Source organism: Diadema setosum, chromosome 2, assembly GCF_964275005.1.
Source record: "Diadema setosum chromosome 2, eeDiaSeto1, whole genome shotgun sequence".
Taxonomy (NCBI): Eukaryota; Metazoa; Echinodermata; class Echinoidea; order Diadematoida; family Diadematidae; genus Diadema; species Diadema setosum.
In genome coordinates, this window is record NC_092686.1 from 9715832 (window position 1) to 9732933 (window position 17102).

The following is a 17102-nucleotide window of genomic DNA, read 5'->3' on the forward strand; positions in this document are numbered from 1 at the left end:
GGATAAAATGCAATTCCAAAGGTACTCTACGCGAAGATAAGCCCAAATATACATGATGTTGCAACATTTTTTTTTCTTCTTTTTTTTTCTTTTTTGCTTTAATATAGAACTGAAGATTGATGGGACTCTCAATCAAATTGGCCACAAGAAAGAAAGAAAGAAAAATAAAATATACATATGTTCAAGAGAGCAACCTTTGGGTGATTCGTCTGCTTGTCTTTCACCACACTGATAAGAGATTAACATTTTGTCTTTTTTGGCTTGCTATATATGAATATACTACAGGAAATTTGAGTGATTCTTCACCTGCTTGTCTTTTGGCACACTGTGTTGAGATAGCAGATCCTCCATCACATCCACCGGATCATGTGACAGCTGAAAAGAAGAAGAAAAGCCCTCGACATTTACCTTCAGTCCCTTCCATACACCACAAACGTTTATCACATCCACATTTATTTGCAGATTCCTGCCTGAGGCTATTAGCAAAAGTGCATTGGAATTGTACGCGACCCCAACATAATCCAGAAGGATTAAAAAAGGGATCAGCCTGTCCAGTTCTCACATCAATGTGACCTCTATAATGGTAGATAAATTTTGTCAAATTAGACATTTCCATTCAATTTCTGCCAGGCTATCCACTCTCACACCACTGTCACTATGGGTAACAAAGCAAAATTATATGAAATGGGTGAATAAGAGAAGCAAGATTTTGTTGCATCGTTTTTACAGTCTAAGTCTACCCACAAATCATAAGAAGCAGCTTAAAATAAAACCGCAGTCCTTAGCATTCAAGAGTCAAGTTAATTACACATATGAAATAATCAATATGTATATATATTTTTTTCCTGTTTTTTTTTTTTGTATCAGCATCGCTGCATGTGGAAGGAAAAGAAAACGAGAGGTGACCCTTTATCAGTGATTCATACAAAATACACTTGCAAGTTTTGCATAATTGGATAGCAAACGGAGATGCGTTTGCTACCAATATATCTCACACATTCCTGCTGCCACGAATCATGCCCTGCAGAGCTTTCGAAATAGATAGGTGGACATACAAACAAGATAACATTATAAATACATTCCCATGCCACCACCACCACCACCACCACCAATCAAGAAGAGCCCTCAACAGGAATCAAAGAACTTGGCAAACTACTGCCCCCTTTCCCCAATCTTATCATAGAGATTATGGGTGAATATTCAAACTGGTTTAAAGAAGCAATAAAACACGAGACTTACTCTGTCCACATTTTCCAGGTGAAGAACAGTGACAGCCTGGACAGCATGCTGTCAAATGAAATGGGGAGAGAAAGAAACAATAAAATGCAAATCAAGCTTCAGTGTCTTCTTTCTTGCAGGATGGTCATAAGATCAGCACATACATGTACATGTACAATGATTATCACAATAGTAAATAGGCAGAGAAAAATATGCGTTGTGATTGGTTAGATTGCATCATATGATTGTGGGAAAACTTCAGTATAATAGCACGGTCGGGACACTACACCAAACACTTACAGCGCGCCTACGCTTTGTCTACACAGAAATTTGTGCAGTGAGGGACATAGGACAGGGCCAAGCCTTTCAACGTATGCGCACGTAGAGCACTGGACGCAGAAAGTAGCAGTTCATTTTACACAAGTCTGCTAAGCAATACACACATACGCAGTTGTGCTAGCTAGCTGTACATAAACAAGGCTATTGCTCTGCGTGCAAGAAATCAGTAAGGTGAGTCGAATGTTAAATCTAGTACTTTTAGGGCCTAGACCTATGGAAAATGCATGTAGATCGAGGGGCCTATTTACTATAACAATTAGGGCATTTTCTAATAATGCACCAGTACTGGACTATAGAATTCTAAATACTACAGTATCCCTTGTGAAGTTCTATTCTCCGAGGCCGCGGGCCGAGGTGAAACAAAACAGTACTCAGGATTATTTGGTATTTGTCCTTCTACAATCCAGTATAGTGCATTGTAGAGCATGGCCTATTTGTATGATATGCTTCAGTTTTTATCCATGGCCTTTGTTAATATTTTCTGACAAAGAAAAAGTCAAAGCAGATTTCCCAGTAAACGTCTACTTGCACTTAGCCCAAGGATGATCTCATGGGAGGTTATTAAACAAGCTGACAATATTGACAGAAAGGCCGTCTACATACATTGATAAGCAAGATACGACAACAGACATAACACAGGATGGGCAGATACATTCCTCCCGTACAAGTCACATACATGTAGTAAGCGCAACCACACACACACACACACACACACACACACACACACACACAAGTATCTTCTTTGATTACACTGTCATGCCCACACGGCGCGAGATAATAATGTAACGTGAGCTTTGTCTCTCGTAACTTACCTTCTTGACGCTAACTTTTTCTTCCGACGTGTTCTCAGAGTAGAATTCAAAATGAAGAGTTGTTGCACTGGGAGGAATTCCCTGTCAAAGAAAGGAGCAGCAGATATTCAGTTCAGCAAATTTCAATGCAGTTGCAAGCTCAAAGTACTTTCCACTCTATGCTCAAACTGACTTTAGAAAATAAAAAAAAAAAAGAATTATAGAGGCTTATCAAAATGTGGACCTTCAATATGCTCGAAAAGGAATCTAAATTTTTAGGTTTTCACAAAGCAGTGTCACCAGAACACAGATACACAAACTAGAATAGGCGATGTCATCACTTCAAAACTCTCCCACTAACATGTTCACAAAAAATGTAAAAATAAGGTTTCTCGTCAATGACACATCCTACAACTCTTTTCCCCTACAATTCATCATTGCTACATCATTCCAAATAACAATTTGAGTTGAGGCATAGAACTCATTTTTATTGAACTGATGTCAAAAAGGGGTAATTTAATGAAGATTTGTGAGCAGGTCTTTAGGAGATGACATCATCACGTTGTGTACAAGATTTTGATTACAGTTTTTTTATTGAACTCACTGTTTTGATTGAGAACACCAGTTCTGCTCAAAGCATGATTTCATATGTTATACAATACTTTAGAAACCATGATATTTTTATGTTCTGATGACATGGACATTATGAGCAATGATCTCTGTGTGGGAAACTGTACCTAGAGAGAAGGAAATTTCCAAGAAGTGATAACTGAACATATAATAAAGGCAGAAATTGTCCTTTTGACACATTCTAATGCAAAGTTTGGCTATCCATTACCTGCTTGGCGGCATTCTTGCAGCACTCTGCCAGTCCGAAGCCATTCTCTTTCCCTCCCCAGCTCTCAGCCAGGTACGTCAGCCGACTGAACAGCTCCTGGCGCTTCTCTGCAGCCAGCTTTATCAGGAAGTTGGATCGCTTGCTGCGGATTTGACAAGAGTTAAAAGAGCGCTCTTGATTTGCGTATAGGAAGTGATGCCAAAACGAAAACAATGGCTAAAATTTTGGCAGATCAGTTGCTTCTCCAGAAAACACATCAGAAAACTGATTGGCGCTGTAAGCAATAACACAAGTCACTGTTCTTCAGAAACTGTTAGAAATAAATCTCCGCTCAACGTGTAACAATAAATTTTGCACATGAAATAACAATATTTGTTTCGGTGGGTGGTAGAAGGCTTAACGGTAGACCACATATTCTTTCTAGGGTATGTGTGTGGCCCTGAAAAGGGGCTACCCAATCAAAAAATTGGGTAGGCATTTTTCAGGGCAACACACATAGCCTAGAAAGAATATGTGGTGCATCGTTAAGCCTTCTACCACCCAACGTTCTACCACCACAGAAGCCTTCAAAGATTTCAATATTTGTTTCCTCAACAATTAGTTTGCTCACCTGAAGACGTAGACAAGATTGAGAACAGCCAGCACAGTATTCATATCACTGGATGCCAGAAGAGTTGTAAGGTGCTGTGTAAGAAAAATAGTAAACACTTATCACTGTATCTTGTCATTTTTGTTAGAACAACCCAAACTTTTAATGGAAATCATCAAATTGGGATTTGTTTGCATACTGCAGGCTTGGCTATACTTTTATTGAATGATGCCTAATGTAAACTCTTGGGTTATAGCAAAAAGGCAGCTGAGTTTATATCAACACGGCAGCATGTTATAATTTCAGCAGTTTCGGTTTATCTCCACCACTAACGTAACAGTTACAGACTTCCCTCTCATCACCTGCTCCTCACCAGGAAAAAATAGGGCCCAAAATTACTCAAAGAAATCACATTATGGCTGCATCAAGGGAGAGTGGAAAGGAAAAGAAAGCTCATAGACACACAGCAAAACAGCATGATAAGTAATGATAAAAGGATATATCCATGAATTTCAGAATAACAGTTAACCCTTACTGTGCTTTGTGCGTTGATTGGCATGCAGGCTGGAGTGTTTTCTTTACCAACTGGCACAGATGTCTATACACTAAATTGGCAATGAATAGAGATTACCTAATCCCCTTAATCCCTTATGTGTCACCATGGCCTCCTAGTTGGACTGAGACACATGGCTACACCTGAGTAGGCTCTTTAACATCAAAAGTAGGTTAAGTTTGAGTGGATTACTGAAAGCTGATGTAAAAAGCTTGACAAGATAAAGCTAAGTGCATGGGCCCATAAAGGGATAACTGGCCTATCAACTGCAATGTACCTCAACAGAGCTGTAGAGATGCCGTGAGAAGCTGTGCTCGATGAGCAGGGCGGTGAAGGTCAGCACGCTGTGCACGGACTCCTTGAGGCGAACATTCTGGGGGTGGTCACACGACAGGCGCCACAGCTGGTCAGGTGACGCCGCGCATCCCTCCTCCAAGATGCCATCAAACCGGTCGAGGACGTCCACCCAGTGGTACAGCTCACACTAGAAGGTAAAGCAACAGCAGATTCTAAGGTTAACGAAGTGATCTCAACTAATATCACGGTAACTCTTCATAAATTAATCAAAATGGCAATAATGAACTCACAGTAATCTATTCTGTTACTCGATATACAGCTGCAAATCAGCATTCCAGCCTCTTTCTGTCAGGATTATTCGATCATCACAACACACAGAAGACCTTTGCAATAACGGGGACTAAAAGGGGAAAATGCATTCTAAGTTAATAACATTAACAGAGATTATGTTTGTTTGTTTTTTTAAGATAAGCACCGGCTGAATTCCCATTTCATCATCATTCAACATTGTTGCATGAATGACAGTGTTTCCTCTTTGAAAAAAGGGAAATGTGCAACCTTTCTTGCTCACTTCACTGAATCAGGCCAAACTTCTGTGACTGCATTGACACTTAAAAGCTTGACGTCCAAGACGTTACTGCACATGAATGCTACATGTGCCCACACGAGCCATTTTATTCACAATCATCTTTGGAGCTTCCTCCTATGAAAGGGATGAATATTCAGTGTAAACAGAAAGAGCATAGATTGTTCATTTTCTTTGGCACAAATTTTCAGAGGCATATTTTAGTTCCAATGTAGATGTAGTCCAACACCTGAACAACTATCTTCCATTCCATCTTGGCACAACCGATCTGCATAAAACACATAGTAGTGTTCAAGTAGAATTTCAAGTGTAATTGCTCACCTTTACAAAAAATAAAAATAAAAATAAATAAATAAATGAATGAAATGGAACCCTTTGTTTGGCATTTTACAGTACAACTTGCACATGACTTTACACTGGAATTCAGGTCAACCCCAAAACATACATAGTATATTGTATATTCAATGCACTGAAATTTTCAGGTGAAGATGATGGGCCAATTTCCTGCAAAAAACCTGGTGGAGTCTGAATAAAGACTGGAGGGATTTCAGAATATTGTGGGAAATGATGTACTGCATGTACGTGGGACTTCACTGTCTTTTTCCATATGAAGTAGAGGGCAACTGGATCTACATAGTACTGGTACACCTGTATTATATCCCAAGAGGACAGCATATCTTTTACAGTAATAAAAGCCTGCTGGTTAAATAGAAATGGATACTCTTGCACAAACTGGAGCTCCCAACAAATACAAAGCACTACAGATGAAGTACATACGTACAGCCATCGATTCAAAAGTAAACATCTACAGGTGCATGTCTTCAAGTACCTGTACCTGCAGTATACAAAGTATATCATTCACTTCCTATACACAACTGCAGGTACATATGTTTTCTCAGGTACTGTAAACACACACACACACACACACACACACATGCACACAGAGGCATGGCACACTTACATTGTACAATGTACATTGTATGTAAAGTACGTTGACTTCCTGAAATACTTGACATTTGCAGGCACACACACACACACAAAAAAACAACAACTGCAGGTAATATAACAGTGTATGTACACTAAACCGACCATTGAGTGGCAGTTCTGTTTTCTTTTGTTTGCTTTTGTTTTTCATTCACTGTATGTGAATGCATGTACACGTATACCATATCCATATACAGGTACATGTAAGTCTTTCACACTTCAGTGGATTACAATACACTCCAGGTCCTCCACAGTATGTATGCTTAAAGGGACTGTACAGTACTGGTTGAAGTGGGGATTCATGTTTTGAACATTCTTAAGTGAGATAATGAAAAGCCTCTTATGAAATATGAAGGAGCATGTAATTTTAAGAAGGATTCAACATTTATTTGATGAAAATTGGTTTTCAAATGGCTGAGATATCCCAAAAAGTGCTAATAATAAAAGGCGACATGCCACAACTTTATTAGGATCTCTTTGTTTCACCTTGTTTTTGGATATCTCAGCCATTTCAAAACCGATTTTCATCAAATAAACTTTTGATACCCCTTAGAACTGCATGCTCTTTGACATCTCATAGAGTGGTTTCTGAATATCTCGCAAAATGTTAAAAGCTAAATCCTCACCTCAACCAGAACTGTACACACCCTTTAAACAATGTGCACTCACCAAGCAAAGCACAGATTGTATTTTTTTTTTTCTAAGTCTCATTTAAATACACTTTGATGCTCAAAGTGAACCCTGGGACACTGACATATATCGAGAGAGACAGGCTTCCGCGCAATCTTGAGCAATCCTCAAGGTGAGAGCAGTGGTAATGGCTTAAACACCTGACTGCATTAGTACTGGGCAAAGTTGTGCGCTAACTGCATGTGATGCAGGTACTCTGGATAAATCTAAATACTCTCTTGAGCTTTTGCAATGGCATGCTTGCAACATTTTATGAAACCAATTTACTATACATAGAAGTATGACATTTAAATGTGTGAATCCTAGAGCAGTGGTGGATCTAGAGGGCACACCAGGCATGCACCCCCTTTATTTTTTTTTTTTTAAATAAAAGAAATAAAAAGAAAAAATGAAAGGAGGCGCGAGCGCCCCCTCTATTTTTTTATTTTGCGCCCCCCTCCCCTTTTCGGAATCCCTGGATCCCCTCCCCCCCCCCCCCCAAACCTGGTACAGTGCCAATAAACATGCTATTAACAATCCAATCTTGATATAATGCGATGTGTTGCTTGTTGCAAATGTACTATACATATTATATACATGTACATGCACATATACTGTATTTACACGTACAGGTGATTATAATACATAATAAAAGTGATTTAAGCAACTTTTTTATATCTCATGAAATGTACAATGTAATTCCTGGCATTAAAAAAAAAAAAAAAAAAAATCTCAGTTTTAGATTCAGGCTGATTGTGCAAGATTCAAAGTGATATCATCTTTGCAAGAATTGCACAAATTATATATTGTCAGTTTAATTGTCCAGTCTAGTGACTTTTGCAGCAGAGGATAAATATCCTTTGATCTCAATCAACAAAAATAACTGTTGCACTACCTCGTGCCTCAAGAACATTCTCTGCATAATATCATGCTGCTTTTGATTAATGGAGTTATCAAGATTAGTTTGCATTTTTTTTTAACAGCCATTACCTGCTTTTGCTGAGTGTGTTAAAACAAAGTATATGAGACAAGCAAATACAATGTAGTATCTCACATCTCACACATAGGGCTGAACACATTAAGTGTGCACATGAGCATTTGAATTGCAGGTAATGTCAAGTAAAAGGTATTCCCCCCCCCCCCCCACACACACACTTTTAGAATGTTAGATCCTAAAGATCTCATTAGGGGTGACTACATGTGTAAAAATAATGCAACCACTCTAGGTACATGTCCTTCTGAATTGCCCTTCACTGTGACATATAATGTCAAAAGCACAGGATCATTGGGCTCAATCACAGCGCATCTCAATTAGCATTGACAGCAGGAAATGAATGTTCATGGGAGCTTTACATGATAAAGAATGTACATGTACATGTATGTCGGTAGTAAGGCAGTGTGTATTATGCATAACATGTAGAGCTAATGCAAATGACACACGGTTCAGGGCTGCCGTCACATGCATATAACAAAATCAGGAAAATTCTGAAGAGTTATATGCGGGGAGTACTGCTGTACCATGTACTTGTGTAGTGCATGACTACTGACAGGCAAAAATAATTCCCAAATCAGGGAGATTCTGATATTCTCCTGTCAAGACATGAATTCATTTTTTTTTTTCAGGGAGTACAATGCAGAATCAGGAAGACTTTACAGAGTAGAAGTGCTGTGGTTTACACAGTACACTGTACCTCATTATCAAAATTTGGCCTTATTAGGGTTCTCTTTTGACTGAACATTTCTATACAGGAAAACTTCAATTTTTATGCTGCATATAATGCACAGACAATAAAACCATCAAAATGAAGAAACAAAAATCATCAAACAGATACAGTGACGGGACAGGGAATGATTTTCCTGGTATCGCATAGCACTTTGCTATGCATTTTGGTATGACTGCTGTACAAAATGTAATTTGCATAGCAGTTTCATTACATACATTGTAGACTTGTATACCATTTTGTTGAAAATGTACGTCCATCGACAAAAATTGCTATTCAATTTCGAGACGGAAAATTATTCCCTGAGTGACTTTGTTTTGGTACTCTGATAAAAAGATGGCATACATGCACTACACGCCAACTACATAATGTACTACATGAAAAGTTTTCTAAAGATGTTGTGTGGGCCCTACACTGAACACTTCATTATAACCAAGTAACCACAGTGTACACATGTAGTTTTCTGCAGTAATACCTAATGAAAAAGACACCAGCAAAGGTACATCACAGCATTACCAAAAAATACATTCAAATTCTAAAGCTATATTAAGGAAAAAGACAACACAGTATGTACTGCGTACAATGTACAAAATACAGTGTATATGTACAAGTCACTGACACTATACTATATGTGACCCGCTACAACAAAAGGATCCTATAGTCGGGGAGGACACTTTTCTTAAAATGACATGACATTTATTCCCTTGCTCTTCCACTATAATTTCATATATAACACGACTCAAGTACTCCGTTGCGGAGATATTGATGATTTTATTGGTGCATGTTGAGTGGTTCATGAAATCAGTGTTTCGAGAAAACAGCCTTCAAAGTTTTCTTTCTGATGCTATCATGATCTAGGGGAGGCAAGGCAGTTTTCACCGCTTGACAATAGAAGGTATGCTCCTAGCAACCTCTGCGATGTTCATTCAAGCTTAATAGCACCAGCGGTCTATGCACGACCAATCAGTAACCAGGAAGTCATGCACTGACCAATAAGATTGCTCTCTCATTGCTAGAGGCTGAGTCTAGCTGCGGCGCTAAATCCAAATCTTCGGACATATTTCTGTTCCGTTGAAAGTCGGAAATCACAGCCCAGAAAAGCGCTAATTTCTTGCCTTTCCTTTGATCATTTATCTTCGCAATTTCAGATGATAGACGATACATTAGACTACAAAAATTTTGCCGAAAACAGAAATCCAATCATTTGACCTACAATTTTGATGATCTGACTTCAAACTCGATTCTCTTGGCTCAGCTGTCAGTGACTTTAGGATCCTTTTGTTGTGGCAGGGTCACATACAATGTATGGTTCACTGTATTAATCAGATTGTGATTTAGCCAGGGCAGCCTCTTCAGTATTAGCACTGATCTCATAAAGGCGCCCGCTGCACTGTCATTACCCCCATCTCTGCTACACACAAAAGGAACGCACTTCCACACTTGTATTTAAGAAGTATGCGGCAAGGGCAAAGGCAGCTTGATCGAAAATATTTACTAACGACATCATTATGTGCACTGTACAGATTGTATGCACAAACAGAATTTAATACATTTGGATGCACGACTGTTGATGCTTCAGTAATACTGCACATCATGAAATTGTCAGCATCAACTAAATCAGCCAAGTTTACATCTGAATACAAATGCCTACAAAACGTGTAGTTCTAATGCAACAGTAAATGTGTCCAGGCCAGTTTTTTTCTTTGAAAGGTCTTACATAGTACACATTTTTTATAATGATCAATGATCACAGCACACTTTGGAATTTTTGCCATTTTCTATTACACTGTTTCCTATGTTATGTGCTCAGTAGCTGAATTTATATTCCTTAAAATCATCTTATTCATCTTCTGACAATTTGATTCCAAGAAGACCTCAAACACTTTTTTAAAAAAAGTAGCTATTGTAACATGACTGTAACATTGCTCTCATAAAATTGTTGTTTTCACTACAAAACTATCCAAACGTAATCTCCTATGATTTTCATGATGGAATAAATTTCACTTGTACTGAAGAATGTGAAGTATTTCAAAAATGCATCTTGTACAACATAAGACATACATGTACATGTATGAAAATATATAACATGCAATTTTATTGACTATAAGGACAAGAACAACTCATTAGCATCACGTCAGATGATTTTGTAACATTTATAAATGATCAGGATTTCAAGATCTACAGTGTCCAGTTTTGCATTAATGTATCTCACACACTTGTTTTCATTAAGTGATATTGCTTTTAATAACTCAACACACTCATCAGAAATATGAATTTCTTCCTTGGCTACAGCTGCACAACCTTCTCACAATTTGTATGAAACCAGGAGAAAAGAAAAAGAAGAAGAAGAAGAACACAGTGTATGTTCTATACATTTGGAGAATTCATCGGTGCAGAGAAAACATCCCCAAGTAGCACACAGGAAAATAGGCTTTTGCTGACATACAGGAAATGGGCTGTCTTTCAGTCAGAACATTGCCTTACTTTGTTTGGCAAACACCTCTTATCAATCGCTGCAGACTGCACAAGTGGATGAGTCATTGCTTCATACGAGCAAGGACAGTGTCGACAACTACATTTTAACACGTCATATCTAGAGTAGCATTTACAATCAAAATGGTCTCACATCCACGTGGACATTATCCATTGCTTTCGTTCGTACACCTTTGAAAATGATTAAATTCTGATAAATTCTGAAAGTATTCTACTTGTTCAATTTGATTTCTTTGCTTTTTTTTTTCTAAGACTGTCTAACAGTTCTTTCTTCTTTTTTTTTTCTAATTGGCTGATCAGCTGAAGTTCAAATCTGGCCTTTTTTGTTCTGTTGCAACATTTACATTTTATGTACATGTACTTCCACATCCAGAATGCTCACACTACTGCATACAGCTGTATGATATAAATTTCGACTGCAAATAGACATTATTCACTTGAGTCAGTTAATGCCTTGCTTTCCTTTGCCTGTTGTTATTTCTGGTTCTACTGATAATTTGCACGGCATGACTGTGTGCAAGCTCTGTGATATTTTGTCGGAATGGGGCATGTTCCTGAAACAAAAGACTATGAGCTCAAAAGTTCATCACAACAAAATCTGTAGCTACCTTCAGCAAAGATGCATTGTAGCAATATACAATAATGCAGCAAATCAAGATCCCTTGAAATGCATACTGTAATGGAATAAAACAATCCATTTGTGGACACATAAACATGTGCAACAAGTTTGATATTTAAAGGATATGTCGTACTCTTTTGTTTGGGGGGGGGGGTTGGGATGCTTGTAATATGTTGCAGGGAATACTCTTTTTAAATACCCACAATACAATGTTCTTATCCACCAAGAGTCAAGGGTGGTGGATTTTTTTTTTTTTTTTTTTGTTCCACACCAATTGAATGTGATCAGAATTTGAAGTTAAGTTCAACTTTCAATATTTTGTAATGCAGACTAGCACATAATCTACTGGATATTGCATTTTTTTCTTTAAATCTTAGGTTAAACTTACATTAACTACTAATCCTGTTGAAATAATACACTATTAGGGAAACAAGTTCCCTATAAAATGAGATTATTCACCATTTATGTTCAAAAATAGTGAAATAAAAATTATCAAAACTATTTCAAACCATCGCTTTGAAGTGCTGTGTGAAATAACAGTATTTCCAGTTAACACCTTTTCATCAGGTACATGCTATGACCTAAAATCAACAAACACACAGGCACACTATATATTATACGTGTGTACATACATACAGTCAACAAAATTCTAGTGTAAGTATAAACGTCAGGTCAAACGGCTCTTGAATGCACTCATGAGGAACGGAATTTTAGCAGGACAATCAACATTTTCCCAGACAAATAAATGCTGCAGTACCTCGATTCCATAGGAATGTAAGTAATCTACAGCATCCCTCCCTTAGGGCTCAGTTTGTTGTGAGAAATTATCAGCTCACTTACACAGCACAAATGCAAGAGAACCTGACACCAAATACTGCATTTGCATGGAACAAGATCGGTTCAAAGCTTTTAGCATATAAAGTGTAGAACCTTTTTTTCCCATTTTTCTTTTTTTTTTTTTTCTTCTTCTTCTTTTTTTTTGGGGGGGGGGGGAGATCAGTCAGGGTTAGGCAGATCAATCCATCTTTAAGAAAAATGTGGCCCAATATACTAACGTATTACCCCACATGGAGTGTACGAAAAGCAACAGATGAAATCAAAACTGGAGTAAAATACATTTGTAATACCAAAATCACACAAGATGAGACCGAAATATTGTCTATACACTTGCTTGAACGACATCCTTTGTATCATAAGCTTCATCTGTTTTATGTCTGCAATGATCTTGCATTCATATTTTCTAATAATTTTTGGAAGGCCAGTTTTTAACGTGCAATATTTGAAATAACAAACTCTACTCAATGCAGGACTGAATTTACATTCTCATACATCTTCAAAAGACCATATGGATTTAATCCTTCACAGAAAGCTTCTAAAAGAATCATAGTTTTGGCTTGTTTGTGTAAATACTAACCAAGACGACTAGCACTTTGCAAGTGATGGTACTCTTGAGAGTGCTTTTTTTTTTTGAGGTCGCCAAAGGATATCAAAGAAAGTGTTTATAAATCAACTCACTTTAGGTGCAGAATTACGGTTTCCAAAAAAATTTCATAGTTTTGGGCAGTTGATAAAAGCAAAGCTGTTTTAATTATTGGGTTAGAAACGTGCTTCTGAAATATCCAAAAAAAAAAAAAAAAAAGTACGCTCCCAAACACGTTTGAGTCAGAAAGGCGTTTCTGTAGAGTTGATAAATGCAAAGTCGTGTTGAAACCATTTATAGCTCAGACCTGCCTATGCAAATCACTGCCAACTACACATCTCCACTCCTCCGGTCAAACTGCGCAGTGTCAAAGGTCTCCCAATCAACTCCCAACAGAGTTGATAAAATCAACAACTCAAGAAACATGATCAGAAAGGCATATGCAAACTTGCTTCGATAGCATGGGTATTAAAATGTGTTTCATATGTGGCAAAATTACTAAACGAAGCCAAACTGTCATTACTTTCCAAATACTGTTCTTACATTATTTACACGTTTGCTGATCTGCTAACCTTTCTTTTCATGGCTTTGAGTTAAAACCATTTTCCTTTTTTATATTTTTAGCAAAGTCATTGCAATACAGTGTAGGTGATGCACATGGCAGCATACAGCTGTAACTCATTCGCAGGAGATGCACAACTCTTCTTCCAACCACAGGTGGCAGCATACTTAGTTTCCCTGATTTACTTTAAATAATAATAATAATAATATACATGTATCACCCAGTGGCCAAAATAATGAAAGAATTGTCTATTTTTTTCAAAAATAAGACACACTGGGGTATTTACAGTCCTCCTGTTAAATCAACACAAGAATACTGATTCTACTCCATGCAAAAAGCATTCAGGATTCATTACAATCATCACAATCATGATTATCCTCGTGCATATTATCACTTGATCACTTTTATTTTTCTGATTTTTACTTCAACCACAACACAAATACAATGGCCCAAAGTCATACTGACAATTTGACAGACAGACAGACAGACAGACACACACACACACACACACACACACACACACACAATAATGCATGGTAAACATCAGCATTCGTTACCTTGCCATAGTTCCAAGACTTGATTCCCTGAAGCTCTGCAAGCAGATCGGGACTGGTTTTCAATCGCTCTATCAGGGCCTGACAGTCAAATGGCTGAAAAAAGGAAAGCATTCACAGCATGATGCAATAGAAATGGGAATAATTACAAACAATCCAACAACGTGCTCTAATTCTTTAATCTTTTTCAATTACTGTTACTTTGGGTTTGCATGTCCTTACGTAATCTGCTTACAAACTAGTTTTCTCGTATAGATAGCACCAGTGTGTTTAGAAACGTCTGTATAAAGCGCCAAAATGCAATTACTATTACAATTAGAAAGAATTCCAACTGTAATATGTTTTAAATCTCAAAAGAAAATGGAGCTGCTAATATGTGATTCTCTGAGAGAGCAGTTTTGGTCTGGATATTGTATTTTCAAATCCATGACTTTGCAAAATAGATCTATATGCAACTCCATATTTCACATTTGCATGCTTTTGGATACTGCTGCAGTTCTTTATGATGTACTAACATGCTTCTGGATACTGCTGCAGTTCTTTACGATGTACTAACAGGTCATTTGGATTTGACCTGACTGAATACTCTAAACATATACCTTACCTCATGAAACCACAAAAGGTAAATCAGGATTATTAAACAAACAAAGACTACAGTAAATAGCTGAATTTGAACATGACCTTTGACCCTAAATTTACTAGATCTTGTCAATAAATATAATCTCTCAATAAATATGACATATCATATACAAAAATAGTAGTACAATTCAATACTAACATGACTAAATTTGACAATCAAGACTTTGACCCCGATCCCATATCAACACAGTACTGGGATCCACAATTACTCAGCAATTTGCTCTTTCAAAATGTGCACACTAATTTTGATGAAATGAGGTCAATGAATCTACTGCATTAAGTAAATGTATGAAAGATAAATATTGTTATGAAGAATGAACTCACAGAAATTTCTCTGCTCGACATGTAATGAGACCATTAGCTGGGCAAAAAGTTCTACTAGTGTATGTATTTAACGGGTGTGTACAGTTCTGGTTGAGGTGAGGATTTAGCTTTGAACGTTTTGCGAGATATTCAGAAACGACTCTATGAGATGTCAAAGAGCACGCAATTCTAAGGGGTATCAAAAGTTTATTTGATGAAAATCGGTTTTGAAATGGCTGAGATATCCCAAAACAAGGTGAAACAAAGAGATCCTAATAAAAGGCGTGGCCTGTCACCTTCTATTATCTTTTTTTTATATTTTATATCTCAGCCATTTGAAAACCAATTTTCATCAAATAAACGTTGAATCCTTCTTAAAATTACATGCTCTTTTATATTTCGTAAGAGGTTTCTCATTATCTCACTTAGGAATGTTCAAAACACGAATCCCCACCTCAACCAGTACTACATACAGTCCCTTTAAACAAACTTTATTTACCACTTCTGAGGTGCTCTTCTTCAGTTTGCTTCTGTCAATCTTCATGATCAATCTTCTTCAAAGCAGACACAATCAGGAAACTGGGAGGACAAATTTGGTCATGAAAGAAACAAAACAATATTACTAGTTAGTTTCATCTGCAAAATTAATAAAAGGTATGGAAATTACCTACAACTTTTTGTTCAAAGGTGAATGCAAAGTACATGCAGTTAGCCACACAAATGACACAACTACAAGTACATACGAGTGAAGGTGCCAAAATCATGATACTAATATCTAACATATATCTGTACATGCAGTCAGCCAAACAAATGAGACAAGTACGAGTGAAGGAGCCATAATGATACTGATATTACAAATATTTAACAAACATCTCCATGTCATCAATGATGCTTACACATGTATTCTACTGAGGATCCAACTGTACCTTACGAAAAACTGTGACATACAAATGTAGATCGTGAAGAAATGCTATAAGCATTGCATAGATTTCTCAGCCAAAACATGTTGTCAACATACATTGCGCATAGTCAACAAAATGTACAGAGCATTTTAGCAGATACCATACACTCTCTGTTCCTTCAAGGACATGTAGATCAAGTTCTATAGCTAATCATGGAGCTGTATGGAATCCAAACTTTGCATACTCAAAGCAACAGCTAGTTCGCTTTGCGCTGCTTTGCACAGGAGCAGATGGCACAGCGAGCGCAGCAACTGATTTGAACATCGCAATCTCATACATGTAGCGATTACAGTTCTTCTATCAAGTTCTGTGGTATCTTTAAAAAGATAACTTTTTTTTCTGCCTTTACCTCAGCTGGTGCCGAGTCTTGCAGAAATGATTGAGGCAGGTTTAGGGAGGTTTGGGGTTGCTGTTCATGTTGCCATTTGTGTGTGAGTGTGTGTAGGTGTAGGTGTTTACGTGTGTGTTTGAATGAAATGAGAATGTGAAAAAATGTGGAGTGAAAAAAATATATAAAGAGGTGGGAAAAGGGGCAACAGGAAATGAATGAAAAGATACCACAAAGGGAAACCTGGAGAAAAAAAACAAACAAACAAAAAGATTTACAAAATAGAAGATAGACAGAAGGGGAGAGATTAATATGTTGGAAAAAATAGGAAAGAAAACGACAAATTACAAACTGCAAAGATAGAATAACAGAATGAGAGATGAATCAAATCTGGATAAAAGGAAGGATAAATAGGGAGGAAAGAAAGAATTATGCAGGTTGAAAAAGAAATAAGGAAAAAAAGAAATAAGAAAAAAAACCAGGCCCTATATCAGAAGGGAAAAAAAAATATTAAAGGAAGATCGAGGGAAAGATAATTAGCAGAAGGAAATAACTGAAAATGAGATTGAAATGGAAATTATGAAAGTTAGACAAGAAGAAATCCACAAAGAAACTATTAATCACTATTAATTGGAAA

General features: G+C 37.3%; 1 protein-coding gene across 1 annotated transcript in view; it reads right to left on the minus strand.

Moving 5' to 3' along the window:
- LOC140238217 (E3 ubiquitin-protein ligase HUWE1-like) overlaps positions 1-17102 on the minus strand; it is a 94515-nt gene that overhangs the window by 74576 nt on the left and 2837 nt on the right. Inside the window, exons 2-9 of the mRNA XM_072318157.1 lie at positions 15675-15754; positions 14237-14329; positions 4606-4812; positions 3797-3870; positions 3187-3328; positions 2370-2450; positions 1240-1287; positions 307-375 (exon numbers count right to left, since the gene is read on the minus strand). Of these exons, the coding sequence (XP_072174258.1) occupies positions 307-375; positions 1240-1287; positions 2370-2450; positions 3187-3328; positions 3797-3870; positions 4606-4812; positions 14237-14329; positions 15675-15719 (759 nt within the window). The 5' untranslated portion in view covers positions 15720-15754. The remainder of the gene's footprint in view (positions 1-306; positions 376-1239; positions 1288-2369; positions 2451-3186; positions 3329-3796; positions 3871-4605; positions 4813-14236; positions 14330-15674; positions 15755-17102) is intronic.